We start from the raw sequence: 24429 nt of genomic DNA, 5'->3' as shown, positions 1-24429 counted from the left end.
AGTGAAACACATTGACCCTCAATTCTACCCCAGTTGGCACACAATACACACACACACACACACACACACACACACACACACACACACACACACACACAAGATGCAGTTATCTAAGATGAGAAGAAGAAAAGGCAAATGCATGATATGAGAGAAATCTACCACATTAGAGCCAAGAGCTCATGGTTATCCTGGGGACAAAGGCTATCCTGGGGCCTAGCCAGTGAAGCAAAGTAGCATAAAGTCCACCCTGAGAATCATTTAGGATTATTTATTTATTTATTTATTTATTCAGTACCCATTTAATTATTCAGGGCAGAAAGATGTGCTATAGTACTTCAATTAATCACTAAACACACAGGGCTATTATCACTGGTCCACTTGATTTGTGAGATTCAGCTGTGGGCTGGGATCACATTAAATTCAAAGGTCGAGGCCTCCAATGGAGGCCTGAGTCTCTGAATTCCTCAGAGATTGCAAGTGCACCCAGATTTCCAACCTAAATTTCCCAACTGAGGATCTGGAGTTAATGGGTGGACAAGATCAAATATGTGAAGTAGACAAAACACTAAATGTGTCCTATACTGCTCCTTCTTGCCTTGCTGGTTCCCAAACCACTCGCCGCAAAGGACCAGCACAAGCAAATTCTGCTCCTAGTGTCTATTCCAGGAGAACCCCAGGGAGACAGGCATTTGCACAGGCACAGCAATGAGTCACTGCAGTCAAGCTGCAGGGCCCTGTGTTCCACTTCAGAGGCCACAAGAGGCACAGCTGGATGGGGAGTGGGCGATGGCGACTGAGAGGACAGGAAAGGAGAACCGAGAAGAAGGACACAGGGTGGAGGATCATTGTAGGAAGTTTATTAAATTGTGCTGAAAACCATTTCTTGAGCCATTGGCTCGTGCCTGTATTCCTAGCTAGCGCAGAGGCTGCGGACTGAGGATTGCTCTTCAAAGACAGCCTATGCAGGAATGATCATTCCTGTGACATAATTTTGTGTGACACTTATTTCTAATTTACCATCAAAAAGCCAAAAGAAGAGCTCTGGCTGATATGGTTGAGACCTGGCTTTAAGCCAAAAAAGCTCAGAGGGAGTGCTCAGACCCTGAGTTCAAACCACAGGACCCACACAATAAAACAAAAAACTTTCCTGAAATATAATTCATCACACCATTTAGACGTACACTAGTCAGAGGCACAATAGTACATTTCCAGAATGAAACCAAATGTAGTCTATATTGCATTGTTTTTTACTCATACTTGAGGCCAATGCACAGTCACATGATCCAGATCTACTTCTACCACTATCCTCGGGTCCCAGTTTCCTGACGATTATTAGAATGGATCACTAGTACCTCCTTACTTTTACACACCTGAATGTGTATCATTTTTCCTACTAGTCATTTTCACAAAGACATTACAATTGAATAAATTGATTTTAAAAAGTTGAATTTTGGAGAAGATGGCAGATGGATAACTGACCCAACTAAGTCGCCTGAGGAAGCAGAACTTGAGGGTCCCATCAATCTTTTCACATCTAGACAGTCACTCCAACGTAGCTATTCTTTATACAGAGATTTATACCAAAGAAGAAAATTATAAACTGCTCGCATAAGAAGACAGAATTCAGTACCCACGTACAGTGATTGTGCCAGCAGTCACAACAGCAGTGGCTGCAGTGGTGGTTGTGTCTGAGCCCTGGAGCTATCCACGTACCTCTAGGAGGAACGTAAACACCAGGGAGGGAGCCCACAGGCCACCTGGCTACACTGGGACAGAGACAACTCATCATATAATGGACCGGAAGCTGTTCTTAGGAGAGGATCACAAGGGCTCAATAGCTATGTACGTATGATCATAGAACGTTCTCTAGGATCAAAATGAACTCTAAGAAATGGAATCAAGAGGTTTTTTTATTGTACTGTTTGCAATTCTTTCTTTTTTTCTTTCTTTTTTCTCCTTGGTATATTCTCTTTTGTCACTATTTTTTAAATGTATGTACCCTTTGTCTTTATATACATTCATTTGATTTGGGGAGGAGAAGGGAAAGCAGTAGGACAAAGGCTAAACCAATTCAGCAGTGAGACTCACTAGCCACTGTTGGAAATGAACTATATAACCTGGCAGGGGCAGGGAAGAGGAAAGGGGAAAAACTGGGAGATAATGAGGGAGCAGATGATCCTGTTTAAAAGGCAATGTACTCATTAACTGATTTATCTGATTGTAACCCCTCTGTAAATCACCCTAACAGTAAAAATTTTTAAATTTCAAAAAAAAGAGATGAAAAGAGGGCTGGGAGTTTGGCCTAGTGGTAGAGTTCTTCCCTAGCATGCACAAAGACCCAGGTTCGATTCCTTGGTACCACATACATGAAAAAAGCTAGAAGTGGTGCTGAGGCTCAAGTGGTAGTGCTCTAGCCTTGAGAAAGTCCAAGGACAGTGCCCATGCCCTGAGCTCAAGCCTAGGCCTGGCCAAGAAAAAAAAAAGAGGAAAAGAAATGAACAAATGAATATATAACGGCACAAAAATACTGATCAGTACTTTTGACATTGTCAAGGCAGCAATGTTACAACAAACATTGACAATTATGAAAAATTTCCCTGATTATAAAATTTCAATAAGCATGAAAGTGAAAGGAAATCCCTAATATCATGTATGTTTGCAACTTACAATTGAGCACATTTATACTTCACATTAAATTATTAACAAATCTTTCCCACCAACCAAATGAAAAGATTTCTGCTTCTAACTCTTGCAAGTCAGGAAGCTGAGATCAGAGGATTGGGGTTGGAAATCAGCTTGGGCATGAAAGCCCCTTGGGCTCTTATCTCTAGTTAATCACAAATGAGAGTTGCAGTTTCAGTAGAGGTCTGATCATGAACAAAAATGCTCATGGACCAGGTCTGGAGTTTGCCCTAGCAGTAGAGTGCTTCCCTAGCAAGCACAAAGACCCGGGTTTGATTCCTTGGTACCATATACATAGAAAAGGGGAGAAGCGGTGCTGTGGCTCAAGTGCTAGAGCTTCAGCCTTGAGAAAGCCCAAAGACAGTGCTAAGGCCCTGAGCTCAGTCTACAGGACTGGCTAATAAATGAACAAATAAATAAGTACCATTACTCATGTATCCCCCATCCTTTTAACTAGCATTGGTGGAATGTCTCACATGACCAGGTATTGTAACTCTAGTATCTAAGAGAGTAGATTTCATCAATACAGCACAGCTTTAGTTGGATCGTACCCAATGGGAATTTGCTACTTGATTCTTTTTTTTTTTTTTTTTTTTTCGGTCGAGGGGTGTGAACTCAGGCCTTGGGCATTGTCCCTGAGCCACAGTGCCATTCCAGTTTTCTGGTGGTTAATTGGAGATAAGAGTCTCCTGGACTCTGGTACCCAGGCTTCTTTGAAACTGTGATCCTCTGATCTCAGCCTCTTCAGTAGCTAGGATTACAGACATGAGCCACCAGCACCTGGCACTTTTGTTACTTTCAAGACAAAATGTGGAATGCTGGTCTGTGATGTCCCACACCTCATGTCACACATGAACATCCCAAATGAACATCCTATGACTCCATCTTCTTAAAATAGACAATCACTAAGCCATTGGTTTGATTTCTGGAGCTCTTGATGGGAAATGGATGGTTGATACTGCCTTTGTACAACTATTTAAAGATAATAAAAATATACACAAGAATGAAAACAAAGATTGTTTCTATAATAAATGTGTCTTGTGTATATGCCTCTACAGTAGCTGTGGACTCTGCTAACAATCTGAACAGATGGCCTCCTCATATGCTGTCTACCCAATACAGAAAACACACACAGACTTGGGGAATATCACAGAAACTGAACTGGACGGGTAGGCTCGTGAGGTCAAGCCTCACCAGGTTGAGCCACTTATTACCATGGACAGTACTGATTTACCTAGGCAGGAGTAAAGTCATCTTGACATAGAAATAATCATCACAATTGTAGAAGGTAACGCTAGTTGGTTTTCTGTGCAATGTTTCTCAGCAACTATAAGTACGCAAACCAATAGATTAGTATGTAGGGTTTGCAGTAGGACCCTTGCTCCAGAATATGCTTGATAGTTTCATGTCAAGTAAAACCAGTTAATTTCAACTAGAATGATATCCTTTTTACCTTGGACTCCATATTCATTCCTTTTCTTCTGACACAAATTGTGGGGACTGGTCTGGCTATCGCTGGAACAATTTTAAGTCTGCTGTATTCCAGGAAATTCTCTCCTAAGTCAATCCTGTCAAAAGAAAAGATAAGAGTTGTAGAAACTAAGGAACAGAACAAGATAAGCAACATATGTCTACATGAAATTAAAATTGGGAAGTCCAGGGGTTATCTCCAGGGTTTATGCACAAGAGATAGTGAATTGTGCACCACATCCCTCTGACTCTCACATTCCTTCCTGAGGTAGCTTTAGAGTTCCTTGATTTCCATAGACCAAATAGAGATTAATCTGGTGTGCTGGTGTCAAATACGGTATTAGCTCTGAGTTACATATCAGTTTTATAGAATTTGCCTACTTGAAGTATGGAACTGAGCCTAAAGGATGAAAAAAATCTTCAAAACTTTATACACTTTAGATTGTCAAGTCCTCCAATGTGTCATCTAACAAGCTTCATCAGCCACAGAATCATTCAAAGACTTCATACCTCAAAATAATTGGAAGCATTATTACAAGGGATGAGGAAGTTTATCTTTGGAGGTCTACCTATGTGTTTGTCTTCTCACAGGCTCTTGGTATTTATATGTAGAGTGAGTACAGCGCTAAGCTGCAATGATCTAAACATGTCTTAGAGCTTACCACAAAGGAAAATGATTCTGTCCATACATTTCTTACCCTGAGCCAGCTCTTGCTCATGGAAATCATCAGAAACTCAGCCTCACTCAGTTTATCACAGCCCAAGGGAAGTTAGTGAGGAGCCACAACTGAAGTCACAAGACAAACACTAACTGGGGGATGGGGAGCTAAGACAAAGCAGTGAGAGCTGGTTGGCTGACTACAAAATTTGATCCTGACCCTTGTTTGCGCAGTATGACTCACAACAGTGCCTTTTCTAGAGCCTTTGTTTCAACAAAATCCAACTTTGTTCAATGTGTTTCAAAATAAATAATTGCCATGGAAAGAACATGCAATTAATTGGCGGTGGTGCTGTGGATCAAGTTGTGGAAGCGAGTATTGAGCAGGTAACACAAGGAACAGGGAAAGGAGCTGAGTGAGTTCCAGCCTTGGTACTATTTCCTCTCTATATTAAATAGGCTTTACTAGGAGCCTAGGTCTTGGAACAGTAGTTCTAGCTACACAAGAAGCTAAAATCTGAGGATCAGAGTTCCAAGACAGTCTGTCAGAAATTCCAAGACAATGTTATAAAAATTAACCACCATAGAAAAGCTGGAGAAAAGCCAGGCATGATGGCTCACACATGTAATCCTAGCTAAACGGGAGGCCGAGATCTGAGCAAGGTTCAAAGCCAGGTGGGCAAAAAAGGACCAGAGACTCTTATTTCAATTAACCTCTAGAAAATGGGAATGGCTTGGCTCAAGGGTAGGGTGGTAGCCTTGACCTGAAGAGCTCATGGACAACACCCAGGCCTAGGGATAGGGTGGTAGCCTTGAGATAAAGAGCTCAGGGACAGGGCCCAGGCCCACTTCAAGCCCCATGACCTATCAAAAAAAAAAGTTTGAAATGAAGCCTGGCACAGTGGCTCATGATTGGAATCCTAGTTACTCAGGAGGCTGAGTTCTGAGGATTGAGGTTCAAAGCCAGCACAGGCACTAAAGACCATGAGACTCTTATCTCTAATTAAACACCAGAAAACTGGAAATGATACCGTGTTTCCAGGGGTAGGGTGGTGGCCTTGAGTTCAAGAGCTCAGGGACAGCGTCCAGGCCCAGAGATCAAGCCCCACAACCGAAAAAAAAGAAAAAAAAAAGAAAAAGAAAAAGCTGGAAATGTACCTGTGCCTCCAGTGGTAGACCACTAAAGTTAAGCAAAAATGCTCAGTGCTATTGCCACCCTTTGAGTCTAAGCCTTACTATACAAGCATATACACAATCAAATAAAAAGCAGTACGTCTCAACTATATTGGATTACTAAGATGAAACAAGAAAATACAGTAGATAAAGCAGAATTTTTGAAAGCATTAAAAGTCTCAGAACATACTATTCAATAGCTTAAATGAGATATTTTACATAAAACACAAAAAGAAAAACTATTCATATTTATCTTCCAAAATATTTCTCCTCATCTATATACCCTCTGTACAACATCTTTATAAGAAAAATTATATGTATTCCTTCTACTTATATAAATGCCTGAGTAGTTTCTGAACAAAGAGTACTAAATTGTATGATCCTTTCATACAAAATGAGGTTAAATTGTGTTGACTTATTTCAGGAGAAAAAAAACCCCTGATCACATGAACCTCTTTCTTTCCATATGCACATCTTTCCTGTGCTCTATTATTGTGTAGTTTCTCTGTTTGCCTGACTTTGCATATAGACAAGGGCCTCAGAATCCCATAGTAGTTCTTAATGAGGAGAAGGAAGCTTCAGTAACTGACACCCTTGTTTCACTTACAGGAGAGATAAAACAGCCTCCCTCCTTGCTTCTGACATATGAAAGAACCAGACACTGGGTACTTGAATGGTGAGAGGAGCCAGGGATACAAATTTGAGCCAAAGAATTGTGTTTAAAGTGAGAAACATTTATCGGCACATTGTATAAATGAGAGAATCTATGTCTTCTGTTAGATAGTAAAAGACAAATAATTACACTTGGACATGGTTAATTAAACAGTACTCTAAACATTCTCACAGTGAGAACAAAAGAGGATACTCTTAGGAGAGGATCACAATGGCTCAATAATGATATCCAGCTGATTATGTAAAATTATGCTTATCATAATGAACTGCAAAAATGGAAGCATGTGGGTTTTTAGAACTACCAGAGGAGGTTTTGTTTTTTAATTGACTCTTTGTCCTGTATTTTATTGTTGTTATTTTTTGTTTGTTTTTGTTTTCTGTTGGTCCTGCTTTCCTTGAGCTTTACAGCTCAAGGCTACCACCCCACCTCTGGAGCCAGAGCACCACTTCCAGTTTTATAGTGGTTAACTGGAGATAAGAGTCTCTTGGGTTTTCATGTGTGGCCATTAGGGGCAACGGGGAAGGCAATGGTCAGGTTAAGGATCTGTTGCTGTCAACACTGACAACCCTACAGCCAAGCCAGAAAATCCAGATCTGCACTTACTTCTGTCTTCGCACAAAGATGTGCAAATTGATTAGCTGGGAGCCCCAGGGCGACTGGTTAGTCACAGAGGAGCTTCTTCCTGGCTCTTCTGCTCTGCCATGTTAGCCATGCCTTGTCTCTCCCGGGCTCCCTTCTGAGCACTCCCATATGAAAGCCAGGGGCCCAAATCGCCAAAGTTCCGGTGTTGGTGTATGACACAGTGTTTGCTCCTGACCTTTCCAGTGGAGTAATAGCTCTGGAGCCTAAGGAGTTACTGAGTGCGTTTGGGGTTCTTTCCTCCTGTGCACACACCATCAGGAAACTGAACCTAGCTGAGCATGGATAGAACTGGATCACCATCTTATTTTTCTAAATGTAACCAATCGCCAAGTTGTGTGCAAGTCCCTTACTATCTGTAATTTGTGGTATCTCAAATAAAGTCAATGGAAATGAAAGAAAAAAAAAGTCTCCTGGTCTTTAGTGCCCGGGCTGGCTTTGAACCTCAATCCTCAGATCTCAGCCTCCTGAGTAGCTAGCATTACAGATATGTATCACCATGCCCGGCTTCCTTTTTTCTTTGGTTTATTCCCTTTTGTCGCTTTTTTCTTTCTGTACCCATTGTCTTGGATATGTTTATCTGATTTGGGGAGGGGCAGGAGAAGCACAGAAATGGTGAGATAAAGGGTAAGCCAATTTAGCAGTGACACGGACTTAGACACTATGTTGGAAATGAACGATATAACTTCAAGTGGGGAGAAGGCAAACCTGGGGGAGAATGAGGGAGGCGGTAACACTGTTCAAAAGGAAATGTACTCCTTACCTGACTTAAGTAACTGTAACCCCTATGTATATCATCTTTACAATAAAAGCCTTTTAAGTCAGACAGAAGTCTGCCTTCCTCTGTGTATTCCATTTCTTTAGTATTTGCTTCTACTTTTCAAAGTATCAGGGCTATGCAAAAAAGAGACCTGTATCTCTAGGAGTTGACATCTATGAGTATGAGAATGCACTACTAGTGGTGTACTAGGGGCTCATGCCTGTAATCATAGCTACTCAGGAGGATCACAGTTCAAAGCCATCCCAGGTAAGAAAGTCTGTGACAAGACTTTTTTTTTGTTTAATATTTTTTTTGTTGTTTTTTTTTACTTTTTTTTTACTTTTTTTTTATTGTAATTAGTAAAAGGGTTACATGATATTTGCCAGATAGAAGGTGCATTAATTCACATACACTGATACCCTTACACACATCTTGGTACCCATTTCTCTCCCCCACCCACCCCCCACCCTGTGACAAGACTCTTATATACAGTTAAGCCACGAGTCAGAAGTGGTACTATGGCTCAAGTAATACAGCACAGCCTTAATCAAAAAAGCTCAAGCCACAGAATCCAGAAAAAAAAATAAAGTAGAAAAGAATTGCTGGGGGGGAAAAACCAAGACGGGTGAGGGGGTTGGAGAGGAGGGTAATGGGCACCAAGACATGTGAAAGGGTATCAATGTATGTGAATTAATGTACCTTCTATCTGGCAAATATCATGTAAACTTTTTATTAATTACAATAAAAAATTTTTTAAAAAAAGAATTGCTGGGTGGGGCCTGGAGTTTGGCCTAGTGGTAGAGTGCTTGCCTACCATGCACGAAGACCTGGGTTCGATTCCTCGGTACCACATATGTAGAAAAGCCAGAACTGGCGCTGTGGCTCAAGTGGTAGAGCTCTAGCCTTGAGAAAGCTCAGGCCCTGACTTCAAGCCCCAGGACTGGCCAAAAAAAAAAGTCCTTGTGAGATTCTTATCTCCAATCAGCCATTCAAAAACTACAAGTAGACTGGAATGTGGCTTAGTGGTACAGTGCTTGCCACACATGCATGAAACCCTGAGTTGGATTCCTCAGTACCATATAAACAGAAATAGCCAAAAGGGGGCCTGTGGCTCAAGTGATAGAGTGCTAGCTTTAAGCAAAAGAAGCCCATGGATGGTGCCCAGACCCTGAGTTCAAGCCAAAGAACTGGCAAAAAAAAAAAATGATTGCTGGGAAAAGATCTTCCTTTTCAAGCCATATATCAAAGTCCTCATACCCAATATATGCAAAGAGCTTAAGAAACCAACCCCTACCAAACCTTATAAAGCAATCACTTAATGGGCAAGAGAGCTAAGTAGAGATTTCTCAGAAGAGGTGAGAATGGCAAAGATACACTTGAGGAAATGCTCATCAACCCTGGCCATAAAGGAAACGCAAATTAAAACAACTCTGAAATTCCATCTCACCCCTGTCAGATTGTCCAACATTGTGAATTTGAACTGCAAATATTGGTGGAAATCTTGGGGGGAAAGTAACTCTACTACATATTGGTGGGAATGTAAAGGAGTAAAACCTCTCTAAATAGCAATATGGAGGTTCCTCAAAAAAACTAAACACAGACCGTTTTTATTGCTTCGCTATTCATAATAGGCAAGATATAGAGCAACTCAGATGCCCCACAATAGATGAGTGGATCCAAACTATGTGGTACCTATACACAATGGAATTTTACACAGCCATTAGGAAGAATAACGTAATATCATCTGCAAGGAAATAGAACTAGAACAAATCATGTTAGGTGAGCTAAGCCAAACTCAGAGACACAAATCGTGCATATTCTTTTGGATGTGCAAAAATGAGATCTAAAATGCATTGGGATATAAATTAGAAAGGATTCTAGATAATCACAAACATTGAGATCAAAAGAGGGCACCATTAGGAGAGAAACAAAAATGCAAAGCCCATGTGCCTCTTTTTATTCATATAAAATTCAGAAATGAACTCCAAAAGGTGGAGGGAAGAAACGTCCTTTTTCCCCCTTTCTTTTGTTTAGTTTTAATTTCTGATGATCTGTCTTCTTTACCTTATGTATGGTGTATTCAAGTATACCTCTTCAGAAGGGTTTGGGAGGTGTACAGAACTCAAGGGTAAAATGACAAAAACAGAGCAGTGGAGCCCACTGGACACCAACAAAAGTGAGCTACATAACTTGTGGATAGAGACAAGAGGGACTGGGAGAGCATGAGGGAAGGGAAGATACTGTATAAATGGAAATATACTTATTACCTGACTTGTGTAATTGCAATACCTCTGTATACCACCACTACAATAAGAATAAAGTAAATTAAGTTTTAAAATGAAATAAAAAAGAATGCAAAACCTAATAGGTTTTCCAAGAACCAGTTCCTAAGTGAACAAGAGAAATATAAAGAGGGATCCAAGTCCAACATGGCTAGAACAACCCAGAATAAGGATTTCAGGGGCAAGAAACTAGAAAGCAAGTGCCTTAGATGACATCATCCTCTACAAGGTATCATCAACACTACTCTTCAACTAGGTAAAAGCTCTTTCATTCTGCTTCTACTATTTGAAAATTCAAATGGCTCAACTAAACGGTTTCAGAACAATGAAGTTTTCAATCTCAAAGTCCCTTTCCTTATCCCTCAAACATGTGAACTATATATGCAATATGTAATTATCATATAATATAGAAAGCAAAATAAGCAAATTAAAAATAACTATTAATGAACATTGGTGAGAAACACTGAGGTGATGTCCTCAATATAAGAACGTAGACGAAAGGGGATTTCCTGTCTGTCTTGCAGGACCTCAAGTCACCAAAGATCAAGCATTAGAGAGCTACTAGAGCTCTCCTGCCATTCTCTACCCAAACCCAGCTTCTGGTTCAGATTCTGATGTTGTGATTGGCTACTCCAGGCCTTTCAACTGCCTGAGTAATGACATCATTCTCCCACTGAACCTATCACTACTTGGTAGAATCTTGGGGTTTCCATGGCATCGTCCATGCGTATATTTGGATCATCGCTAGTGACCAGTGTCCAGTGAGCTCCGTACTGGACACACTCTTGCTCTTTAGCTTCAGCTACGCACACATCCTCTAGTGTCATTCTTCATCCCTTGTTTCTCCAGTTGATATTACCCATTGTCTCAGTATGTCAGGTAAGAAGAAAAAGGGATTTAGAGTTTTCATTAGACTCCCCTGCTCCCTAAATTTAATAGTAGAATCAAAACAGCTGCAAGTATTGAATTAGAAATGTTGGGCTGTGATATTTACTAGGTATATATGACTTGGCCACATGATTTACTTTCTGACAAAAATCTGTTGCTTTGTCTGCAACATGAAGAAAATGAATTGTTTATCTTGTGATAGCTGTGTTATCCAGCACTGCATTTTTTTTTTTGCCCATCTTGGGCTTGAGCTCAGGGCTTGAGCACTGTCCTTGGACTTTCTCAAGGCTAGCAGTCTACCACTTGAGCCTCAGCACCACTTCCAGCTTTTTGCTATGTATGTGGGGTACCGAGGAATCGAACCCAAGTCTTCATGCATGCTAGGCAAGCACTCTACCACTAGGCCAAACTCCCGGCCCTCCAGCACTGTATTTTTAATGACATTTATGAATGGAGAATGAAGCTACAGATTTCTTCAGAGTCAATTTTAAACAAACTAATGGAGAAGGAAACCTAGTTGTGTTGAAATCCCTATACCAAGATACTTCATTTGTTGCAGTATCCTCTAAAAATTAGTTCCACTTTGGTATTTCAAATTTAGTAAAATTTTTTTAATTGGAGAATTTATTAACATTGATTTTTACATCATATTTTAAATGACAAGTTTAACCAACGAGTGTTCAAGGAGGGAATCTCTATTTACAATCACTGGGACTTAGTATTTAGAACTTAATCAAAACTAGGCTAAGGGATTGTATGTCATAGAAACATATTAATTTATGAAATAAAACATTATGTCTCCAGAGTCATAGGTTTTGATGTCTATATAGTTACGTTTATATCAAATGTCGTAAATTTAAAGCATAGTGTGTGTTTCCATATTTCTGCTCAGACAAGGTAAAGAGAAAAACAGGAAGAGAGAGGGGATGACGGGACTAGAACGAGGCAGATGATGAGAAGGAAAGGTTCACCAGGAACTAGAGGTGAAGAAAAGATGAAGAAGATGATGAGAAATAAGACAGAACCAAAGACATGAAGAACATGGAGACATTCTCAAGAAAACAGCGGTGGTTTCAATAGAATGTTGAAGAGGATCAAACATTTTTAAATCCACACACAGAAAACCGAGGGCAATCTAACCAGAGCCAGGCAAAATGAAGTTAGTGTTAGCCACATTGATGGACCAAAAGCCAACTAAGGTTAAAACAGAGAATCATTAAAAGCAGTTTCTGAGATGTCACTTTTAGCTGGTTCCTGCTTTAGGTTTGTTATGTGTTTGTTTTTTTTCTCGTTGACTCTGAATACAGATGATGCTTTGAACGAGCCTTTTGTCAACCTGACTAACTTAGGGCCTGGCACAGGTGCCAGCCACTCCTTTAGCTTTCTTTGTTTTAGTTAGGTTTTGTTTTGAAGATATGAAATTTTAGGTCAGGCAAATCTTGAACCATGATCCTACCACCTAGGAAGGACTCTCTTGTACCTTGGGCCACAGTCATGATCTACTAACAGAGGGCTTATTTGATTGAGATGAGGTGTTCAGTAACCAGCCTAGATGGATCTCAAACCACTGTCCAGCAGACTGTTTCCCACATAGGATTAGAGAAGGGAGCTACCGAGCCTTGACAATTTCCAATGTAAACATTTTAGATATGTATTCCAAATTATTTTTAAGGAATATTTCTTGAGAGGGATTACACAGAAGGTTCTGTAATATATTTCAACATTACTTTTCATTCTTATATTTAGACTTCATGGAACAGTGTGTGTGTGTGTGTGTGTGTGTGTGTGTGTGTGTGTGTGTGTGTGTTTGTATGAATACCAAGATTTAAACTCCAAGCTTGACACTGTCTCTGAGCTTTTTAGCTTATAGGTAGAGCTCTACAACTCATCAGGTCTCCAATTCCAGGTTTTGATATTTAACCATTAATAAGAGTCCTAAAGACTTTATGGGAAGGACTGGCTTGAAATAATAATTTTCAAACCTCAAGCTCCAGTAGTTAGGATTACAGCCTTGAGTCATGAGAGCTGAACATGCATATTTTAATAAAGTATTCTAATTTGTATCAGAACCAGGTTTCAACTAAAAGCTGTAAATAATGATGATAATGATAGAATTCTAAGTGTTTATTTTACATTTGTATCAATATTTTTCTCAGATTGGTTTTCAAATGTTTATATATATATATTTTATTGTAATTAATGTAAGGGTTACATGGTATTTGCCAGATAGATGGTGCATTAATTCCCATTTCAAACGCTTTTTAAAGATTTTTTGATGCTGCTATTTACACTAAATTGATTTAAATACCTAGCTAGAACAATTAATATCTTTACATTGAGGTATGATATTTAGAGAAATCATTTTGGTTTGTCTTTCTTTGTTCTGATTTTTTCTTTTCTACATTTGTGCTATATTGTCCAATCTGGTATTAATGTCCTGACAAAAGTGATTGTCTGGGACTAGGAGTTTGGCCTACTGGTAGAGTGTTTGCCTCGCATGCACGAAAAAGCCAGGTTCGATTCTTTGGTACCACATACATTGGAAAAAAAAAACAAAGTCAGAAGTGGTCCTGAGGCTCAAGTGGTAGAGCTCTAGCCTTGAGAAAGTCCAAGGACAGTGCCGAGGCCCTGAGCTCAAGCCCAGGACAGGCAAAAAAAAAAAAGTGATTGTCTAACCACACTATCCCATGTGCTAGGGATACTAGGTCTCCTGCACATTCACAAATATTGATTTATGTCAATTATGACCATGTATATGGCATGAGGGATGATGTAAAAAAAAAAACAAGTTACCTACCGTCCAGGATATAGGGTCAGAAGACAATGATTAATCATTCTGAATAAGCAACTGGAAATTGAATTGAGAGTGCCATTTATACTACCAAAATTATGAGATACTTAGAATAATTACAAAAGATATGTGTAAGATGTACATGCTGAAAATTACCAAGCTTTGGTGAGAAAATCAAAGGAGCAGTCGAGTAAATGAAGAGTTATCCATGTTCATGAAGAGGAAGATTCACTATTGTCAATCCAGACAGAAGAGTGAGAGATGAGCGATATAAGAACAGATTGGAGTGGTATGCCTTTAAGTGGAGAAAGAAAGCTTTCGCTAAGGAAATTCAACAGCTTCCACAAGCTGAGAAAGACCAGAAAATAGAAATTCTGAGCCGCTGAGCTCTGAAAACTTTCACCCTGTAAACATGATACAACAGTTACATAGCATATATTAGGCCCTATTGTCGAAAATAGTCCTTTCCAGAATTTTATCTTGAAAGTATAATTTCAAACATTTCACATGCAGAAGTATAAGAATAAAATCTGTATTTAAAATCAGCATGGGGGCTGGGAGTTTGGCCTAGTGGTAGAGTGCTTGCCTAGCATGCATGAAGATGCAGGATCAATTCCTTGGTATCACACACATAGAAAAAAGCTAGAAGTGGTGCTGAGGCTCTAGTAGTAGAGCTCTGGCCTTGAGAAAGTCCAAGGACAGTGCTCAGGCCCTGAGCTCAAGAACAGGACTAGCAAAAACAAAGCGTGACTGCTTGAATGTTTACATTTAATGCATTTTTCTGCTTCCACACACATTACACCTATACCAACTTCAGTTCAACTCCCAGAATACAAAACACACACACACACAAACACACACACACACATGCACACGCACACACACACACACACAGGCACACACAGACACACACATATAATTCAAAACCACTTTCAAATCCTGTGATGGTTTTTGTCTGAAATAGATGAGAAAATGTTTGTTTTCAGAACATTGCATATGTAATAAGATCACTTTATTTATTGGTAAGTATACTATAATGAATATTTGACATACATCCAAATTAGATTTAATGTCTTTCTATTTTGTTCCATATCAGTCATGTATAATATGTCACTTACATTCATTATTCAATATTATTACTGATATCATTGTTTTCAGCATGTATAATATATCATTGATGAGTGACTTGAAGTTCAGAACGTCTCAGTCTTCTTTTTCTTCTTCTTCTTCTTTTTTTTGCCAGTCCTGGGCTTGAGCTCAGGGCCTGAGCACTGTCCTTGGACTTTGTCAAGCCTAGAGCTCTACCAGTTGAGCCTCAGCACCACTTCTAGCTTTTTTCTGTGTATGTGGTACCAAGGAATGAAACCCGGGTCTTCATGCATGCTAGGCAAGCACTTCAACCACTAGGCCAAACTCCTGGCCCCTTCCTCTTCTTCTTTTGTGTGGGTCATGGTATTTGACAAGGGCCTGGGAGAATCCCTCAGCTCTTCAGCTCAGAGCTACCATCCTACCCTAGAGCCGAGTCCCAGTTCCCGTTTTCTGGAGCTTAATTGGAAATAAGAGTCTCAGGTCTTTTTGTGCTCCAGCTGATTTTGAACCTTAATCCTCAGATCTCAGCCCCCTGAGTAGCTAGGATTACCGGAGTGAGCCACCCAACCCAGCAGAGGGTTTCAGGTTTCCTACAAAAAGTATATTGGGAACTCTGAGGTAGTCATTGTAGACTTTACTTATCTTCTGGTCTGTGTTTTAAGTAAGCACTAAAAATGGCCAGAGATTTCTATAAGGTTACACAATAACAAGAAAAATGCAAACTATTTTCTCAAGACCAACATCCACTGGCTTATAGGAAGTTCAAGTTCTCCTGATTTCTGGGCATTCTTCACCTGCTCACCCTTTGGGACACGGTGCTCATGGTAATTCAAAAGAAGTACTTGAGCCAATCAGGCTGGCCTCTGCCCCTAGGTTTCCTGCTCTTGAAAGGGTGATCTAACAAGTTCACTAGGGATACCTGAGATTCAAAAGGCTCACATGCTAGGACACAGTTAGGAGTGACTCAGGGAAAGTCAGGACAAGAAGGAGAAGCCTGCTTCTGCCTAGGAAACAGCACAGGAACCACTTGGTGTCTCCTGTTGAACCTCTTTGCAAAGTTCATCAGAAGAATGTGGGTGGGTATTGGAATGAGAGCATTCCCAGTCAGTCACAGCCAGCTTCCAATATGCTGTTCCTCCAAAACAGTGAGAGTTGGGCAACCTTATCCATTTTTTAACCACCACCTTGCTTCTTGCAGACAATTTCCAGCATCCATCTTTACTTGGAGCTGCAAACTCACTACAGCTTCCTCTTCCTGTGGAGAGCGATGCCACTTCTCTAACAGGCAACAGCTGCAACATCTCCACAGTCTCCACCCCAGCTTTCACTTCAGCATGGCCACTGCCATCGCCCTCTGACACCTCTTTGCAGCCACTCATGGGTCTTTGCCAACATTCCAGCACACCCATGCTGTCAGGGGTTACTGGCCAGAACCACATCTCCACTGCCGCCTCCTCCTGTGCCAGTGCTTTTGAATGGGAGAACACAGGACACAATAAAAAGAAGTCCTCTGCACTGGGAGACTTCACAGTGACTCTCATTGACCAGGGCACAGCAGTCCCTTCAATGACTATGACATCTCGATATGCGGATGCAAATGCCATAGTCCCTCTTTATCCATCGCTGTCTGCCAGCCTGGTTCAGGGGACGTTATCTCACATCCCACAACAAGAGAGTAGTAGCTTGTTACTTCCCTGCCAACGAAACAACCAAATTTACTACTATAACCAAAGCACAGTGGGCCCTCTGTTATCTGGAGAACCTGGTCCCTGCCTGCAATCATATGGCTCTGTGTCCTATACAGGGAGCAGGGTCTTTGCTCCTCAGCCAGAAATCGTGATGATGCTCCAAGAGGTTCAGCCCACAAATGTCCTACCACCAGTCTCCACTTCTGGAATCTACTACTCTGTGTCTGCTCAACACCACCCAGAAACCAGTGTTCAAGGTAAGCACAGACAACAGAAAGGAACAGGATTAGCAGCACAAAAAGGAGGGGCTGACCTGCATCTGCATAGAGTCTCCACTACTCCACAAATATAGTGTAAATCCTGAGTCTCACCCACCACACTCACAAGGAGACCTCCAATTTCTGCCATGAGGCAGAGGGCCAAGGGTATGGCTCCAGTGGTGGAGCACTGACTGCTTCAAACCTCAGTGCTGCCACTAATTGCCCTGGATAATTAAGTAAATACATAAGTGAGGAAATATGGCTGTGCTGCTCTTAGATGCCACCCAAAGCACACTCAGTGAGGCCATGGTCTACATTGTCCTCACAATCCATTCTCCCTAATTAATCCCCTTCTTGATTGAGTTCTTTGCTTTCATTGGAAAATATGCCAAACATTAGTTTTGATAATAGCAGATAAACTTGCTTTACTGTGTGCAGAGAACCTGCCCAAAGGAAGCAGGTGTGAATTTATATTTTGCATATTTCATGGGCAGGAATTCCACCCTGGAGCTGAGCACCACTGGATCATGCCTGTGGCCTAGCTACTCAGGAGCCTGAGAGCTAAGGAGCAAATTTCAAAGTCAGCCTGAAAAGTGTTTTCAACATCTCATTGTCAGTTCCCAAATGCAGACAATAGATGCCTAAAAAAAGCGAGAATACATCAGGCCTAAGAAAAAGTCAAGCAGCAAAAGAAAAAAGGCTGAGTTCAAGTCCCAGAAGCATCCAGTGCATGATCACATTCTCTAGCTCTCTATTCTCCCCGTCTCTCCCTCACACACACATGCACATGGGCACACACTCAACGCTCAGAAATGCACTCAAAACATGCTAAACCTGTCCTCCCCTCCCTGACCGCCCCTTACTTGCCATTCTCTCAGATCAGGGTGAGAATCAACACCTATTTTACTTACAGGACACTGGCAATAATTGACTAAACCATATAAATAGATGACACCTTATAAGGCTGATTTTTTGTTCTTTGAACCCAGAGTCAAGAACACAGTAAGGAACTATTTTACCTCTGACCCATACATGATGTCCAAATAATTTCCTACTTTTAAAATTTCTTTCATTTTTATTTCACTGACAACAATTCTATAGAGCAAAAGGGAAAAGAAATAATGACAATGAATTAGCAGAAGTTTTACATAGAGTAGCTATCACAATCTTCCAACTCACAGTCCTGTCCATGGTCGTTAAGACCAGCCTCTAGAAACACCTTGCTCAATGATGAAAATGCCCTTAAATCACTGGTGCATAAATGGAGCATCTTACTTACCAGGGACTGATTTCTGCTGTGATTTCTTTACATCAGTAGAAACTTCCATGGCAATGCATACACTTTTCTAGAATCACAACTTTCTAGAATCATAAATTTTGCCAGTCACAAACTGCAGACAACCCAAGTCCTACAAGCATAAATGTTGAAGTCCTTGAGAGAAACATGTGTCACCTGACTTTGGAGACATTCCAATATCAATCCAGTAGTAAACATTCCTAGTACCTTGGTCTTGCCTCCAGCAAATCCAGACACAGAGAATAAGCATTAGGATGAAATTGAAAGCAAGGTTTGAAAGCCTCTGGTTGCCTTTGAGAAACTAATAGAAAGTCAGGATGCTCCACCTGACATTTAGCAGCTGCAGGTCGACATTAACCTTAGGGCCAAGAGAGAAGTCTACATGGAACAAGGCCAATTTGGATACTCTGAGTCTTGAGACAAATGGAATGGAATGTGACAGTGGGTAGCTAACAGATATCACTGTGATGGTCAAGACATTCATTTTAACCAGATTTTCACCTCCTTCACAGATTTTCAGCAATCCAATATTTCTACTATAACCCACATCAAAGATACAGACACCACCAATGAGATTCTGCTGCAGGAAAACTCGGTGGTCACCAAGTATTCCACTGATCAAGTGTCCAAGAACAAGCACGACGCCTTGGAAAGTGTGGATGGAACTCCCGAGGCCAAAGGCCAGCAGCTGCAGCCACGGGGCCTGCTGAAGAAAGAGGAAACTGAGTGTAGCACCCCAGCCAGTGACAAGGCTTCCCTGAACACAGCCCAGCCTCCAAAGCCTGCATCCAGCAGGGTGAGCAAAACAAAGAGCCATGGGCAGAATGAGCCCAAAAGGATCAGGGGAAGCAATCCCAAGAAATGTGAAGAAACCAAGCAGTCAGGGAACAAACTGAAAACAGAAGAGAAGGCAAGCATTCCCAAGATGAAGCACAAGAGAAGCCACCCTGAGCTTAGCCAAGAGACCTTCAAAAGACCTCGAACCAACCTAGGCGTGCAGATGTGGGAGTCAGTGCAGGTTTTTCATGCCCTAGGAAAGAAGAATGAGAAGAAAACTGCAAGCGGCACACGAGACTCTGCTATGAAATCATGGCTGGATATTCCACATGAGGGTAAAGGCCCTAGAAACATTCAAGTCAAGAAAAGGGAAAGGAGTGAAAGCCAGTGTCCATCCCCATCCCAGGATGAGCTGCCTCCCCCTGGCAAGGTCAAGTTGGTTCCTTTGCCTTTTCTAACCCCAGAGAAGCCTCAGGCTCGACCCGTTCCTCATAGGCCACAGTCTCTGGCCTCCAGGAGGCCCACTGTACCATACCCTGCACGGCCTCATGCTACCAAGGCTCAACCTACCGCAGTCAGCCTGTCTCAACCAGCTTCTGCCAACACGAGTCTCAGAGGTTCCACCAAAGCATCTCAGCCAAGTGTAACCAATACATACACACAGGGATCGGCCAATGCTCCCCAGCCTAGTGTATCTCAGTCTGCTGTTGCTAGGCCTGAACCCCACTCAACCTCATCCAGCGCTTCTGTCCAGCACAAGCCTGTTTCCACTGCTGGGAACGAGTTCCGTTCACCGCCTAAGCCTCATAACCAGTACCTACTCCAAGATTTCAGCCGCCAACCAATTCCATGGAGGAAACCCGATATTCCTGGCCCTGTAGTATCAAATCCCATCACCAAGGAGCAAAGGCCAGAGCGTGAAGCCATGAAAAGCCGGGCCCAGCAAGAGCGTGAGAATGCTGCCCAATACACTGCTTTGGGGAAACTGCAGTTTTTTGTTCAGAGGCAAAGAGATATGGAAGTGTCTCACTACTATGGCTACACAGTGTAAGAGTTGCTGCGATTGTGGGTACCACATGTTTTCCCATATATATATCTATATAAAAATATATATGTATATATATACAAAGATAAATATGAACATTTATATAGGCATATAGTATATGGATATAAATGCATAGATGTTGGTAGAATAATATTACTACAATATACCCAAAACTTAATAAACCTGAACGATTAAATGTAATGAAATTTAATAGATGACTAATAAAGAACCCATTTGAGTTTTATGATATTGCAAAGTTTGGCTTCATTTTGGATAGAGTTTGGACTCAAAAGTTAAACTTGAAAGAAGAAATTGGATTGAGGGTGGAGAAAAGTTGCACTTGAATTGTGCATGGGAGGATTAAAGACATCAGAACCAACAGAGTCCAAGAGTAGGAAGAAAAAAGGAAAGGTCATTTTGTCTTTTAGAAGAATCATGGAGCCGTGTTATAAGACTGAATTTCTAAGGTTGGGTTCTAAATACTACTTAGAAAATACTTTTCAAAAATGGGAGAAAACAGCGCCTGGAGCATGAGCAAGTGGTAGAGTGCTTGCCTAGCATGCATGAAGCCCTGAGTTCAATTCCTTGTTACCACATACACTGAAAAAGCCGGAAATCACCCAGTGGCTCAACTGTTAGAATGCTAGCCTTGAGCAAAAGAAGCCCAAGGGCAGTGTTCAGGTGCTGAGATCAAGCTCTAGGAGTGGCAAGAAAAAGTACAGTAAAAGGCTCTAGGGTACTGTGAAAAATGTTGAGCTTTAGGGGGCAGGTGAAGCACGGGACCCACACACTTTGAAGCCAGGTGGTCATGGCTCTTCCTTGTAATCCTAGCCAATCAAGAGACTGAGAGATGAATACTGAGACTCTAAGGCAGCAATGGCAGACAAATAAGTCATAAGCTCATTGTAATTTGAGCAGCATAGAGTGGAAAGGGAAGTTTACAGTAGCACTGAGTGAAAAAGATAAGTGAAACACACTGGCCCTCAATTCTACCCCCAATATTGGCACACACACACACACACACACACACACACACACACACACGATGCAGTTATCTAAGATGAGAAGAAGAAAAGGCAAATGCATGATATGAGAGAAATCTACCACATTAGAGCCAAGAGCTCATGGTTATCCTGGGGACAAAGGCTATCCTGGGGCCTAGTCAGTGAAGCAAAGTAGCATAAAGTCCACCCTGAGAATGGCCTCATCATTTAGGATCATTTATTTATTTATTCAGTACCCATTTAATTATTCAGGGCAGCAAGATGTGCTATAATACTTCAATTAATCACTAAACACACAGGGCTAGTATCACTGGTCCACTTGATTTGTGAGGTTCAGCTGTGGGCTGGGATCACATTAAATTCAAAGGTCGAGGCCTCCAATGGAGGCCTGAGTGTCTGAATTCCTCAGAGAATGCAAGTGCACCCAGATTTCCAACCTAAATTTCCCAACTGAGGATCTGGAGTTCATGGGTGGACAAGATCAAATATGTGAAGTAGACAAAACACTAAATGTGTCCTGCACTGCTCCTTCTTGCCTTGCTGGTTCCCAAACCACTCGCCGCAAAGGACCAGCACAAGCAAAATCTGCTCCTAGTGTCTATTTCAGGAGAACCCCAGGGAGACAGGCATTTGCACAGGCACAGCAGTGAGTCACTGCAGTCAAGCTGCAGGGCCCTGTGTTCCACTTCAGAGGCCACAAGAGGCACAGCTGGATGGGGAGTGGGCGATGGCGACTGAGAGGACAGGAAAGGAGAACCGAGTAGAAGGACACAGGGTGGAGGATCATTGTAGGAAGCTTACTAAATTGTGCTGAAAACAATTTCTTGAGCCATTGGCTCGTGCCTGTATTCCTAGCTACCGCAGAGGCTGCGGACTGAGGATTGCTCTTCAATGACAGCCTATGCAGGAATGATCATTCCTGTGGCATAATTTTGTGTGACACTTATTTCTAATTTACCATCAAAAAGCCAAAAGAAGAGCTCTGGCTGATATGGTTGAGACCTGGCTTTAAGCCAGAAAAGCTCAGAGGGAGTGCTCAGACCCTGAGTTCAAACCACAGGACCCACACAATAAAACAAAAAACTTTCCTGAAATATAATTCATCACACCATTTAGACGTACTCTAGTCAGAGGCACAATAGTACATTTTCAGAATGAAACCAAATGTAGTCTATATTGCATTGTTTTTTACTCATACTTGAGGCCAATGCACAGTCACTTGATCCATATCTACTTCTACCACTATCCTCGGGTCCCAGCTTCCTGAGGATTATTAGAATGGTTCACCAGTACCTCCCTACTTTTACACACCTGAATGTGTATCATTTTTCCTACTAGTCATTTTCACAAAGATGTTACAATTGAATAAATTGATTTTAAAACGTTGAATTTTGGAGAAGATGGCAGATGGATAACTGACCCAACTAAGTCCCCTGAGGAAGCAGAACTTGAGGGTCCCATCAAGCTTTTCACATCTAGACAGTCACTCCAACGTAGCTATTCTTTATACAGAGATTTATACCAAAGAAGAAAATTATAAACTGCTCGCATAAGAAGACAGAATTCAGTACCCACGTACACTGATTGTGCCAGCAGTCACAACAGCAGTGGCTGCAGCCCTGGAGCTATCCACGTACCTCTAGGAGGAACGTAAACACCAGGGATGGAGCCCACAGGCCACCTGGCTACACTGGGACAGAGACAACTCATCATATAATGGACCGGAAGCTGTTCTTAGGAGAGGATCACAAGGGCTCAATAGCTATGTACGTATGATCATAGAACGTTCTCTAGGATCAAAATGAACTCCAAGAAATGGAATCAAGAGATTTTTTTTTATTGTACTGTTTGCAATTCTTTCTTTTTTTTCTTTCTTTTTTCTCCTTGGTATATTCTCTTTTGTCACAATTTTTTTAAATATATGTATCCTTTGTATTATATATACGTTCATTTGGTTTGGGGAGGAGAAGGGAAAGCAGTAGGACAAAGGCTAAACCAATTCAGCAGTGAGACTCACTAGCCACTGTTGGAAATGAACTCTATAATCTGGCAGGGGCAGGGAAGAGGAAAGGGGAAAAACTGGGAGATAATGAGGGAGCAGATAATCCTGTTTAAAAGGCAATGTACTCATTAACTGATTTATCTGATTGTAACCCCTCTGTAAATCACCCTAACAGTAAAAATTTTTAAATTTCAAAAAAAAACAGATGAAAAGAGGGCCGGGAGTTTGGCCTAGTGGTAGAGTGCTTGCCCAGCATGCACTAAGACCCAGGTTCGATTCCTCGGTACCACATACATGAAAAAAGCTGGAAGTGGTGCTGAGGCTCAAGTGGTAGAGCTCTAGCCTTGAGAAAGTCCAAGGACAGCGCTCAGGCCCTGAACTCAAGTCGAGGACTGGCAAAGAAAAAAAAAAGAGAGATGAAAAGAAATGAACAAATGTATATATAACGGCACAAAAGAAACTGATCAGTACCTTTGACATTGTCAAGGCGGCAATGTTACAACAAACATTGACAATTATGAAAAACTTCCCTGATTATAAAATTTCAATAAACATGAAAGTGAAAAGAAATCCCTAATATCATATTGGTTTGCAACTTACAATTGAGCACATTTATACTTCACATTAAATTATTAACAAATCTTTCCCACCAACCAAATGAAAAGATTTCTGCTTCTAACTCTTGCAAGTCAGGAAGCTGAGATCAGAGGACTGGGGTTGGAAATCAGCTTGGGCATGAAAGCCCCTTGGGCTCTTATCTCTAGTTAATCACAAATGAGAGTTGCAGTTTCAGTAGAGGTCTGATCATGAACAAAAATGCTCATGGACCAGGTCTGGAGTTTGCCCTAGCAGTAGAGTGCTTCCCTAGCAAGCACGAAGACCCGGGTTTGATTCCTTGGTACCACATACATAGAAAACGGGAGAAGTGGTGCTGTGGCTCAAGTGCTAGAGCTTCAGCCTTGAGAAAGCCCAAAGACAGTGCTAAGGCCCTGAGCTCAGTCTACAGGACTGGCTCATAAATAAATAAATAAATAAATACCATCCCTCATGGATCCCCCATCCTTTTAACCAGCATTGGTGGAATGTCTCACATGACCAGGTATTGTAACTATAGTATCTAAGAGAGTAGATTTCATCAATACAGCACAGCCTTAGTTGGATCATACCCAATGGGAAAATGCTATTTGATTTTTTTTTTTTGATCGAGGGGTTTGAACTCAGGCCTTGGGCATTGTCTCTGAGCCACAGTGC

General features: G+C 41.4%; 1 protein-coding gene across 1 annotated transcript; it reads left to right on the top strand.

Annotated features, from left to right (window-relative positions):
- The first annotated feature begins 786 nt into the window (after positions 1-786).
- Positions 787-20178, top strand: LOC150060567 (uncharacterized protein C2orf78-like). Its single transcript, XM_090337568.1, is given in 5 exon segments — positions 787-847; positions 11134-11160; positions 11163-11216; positions 16304-17043; positions 18844-20178. Coding segments are annotated over 5 exon segments (2217 nt in total).
- Positions 20179-24429: the final 4251 nt, after the last annotated feature.

This window comes from Megascapheus bottae, chromosome 7, assembly GCF_031878675.1.
Source record: "Megascapheus bottae isolate mThoBot1 chromosome 7, mThoBot2.hap1, whole genome shotgun sequence".
NCBI classification, from domain to species: Eukaryota; Metazoa; Chordata; class Mammalia; order Rodentia; family Geomyidae; genus Megascapheus; species Megascapheus bottae.
This window is presented reverse-complemented; position numbering and strand designations above follow the sequence as displayed.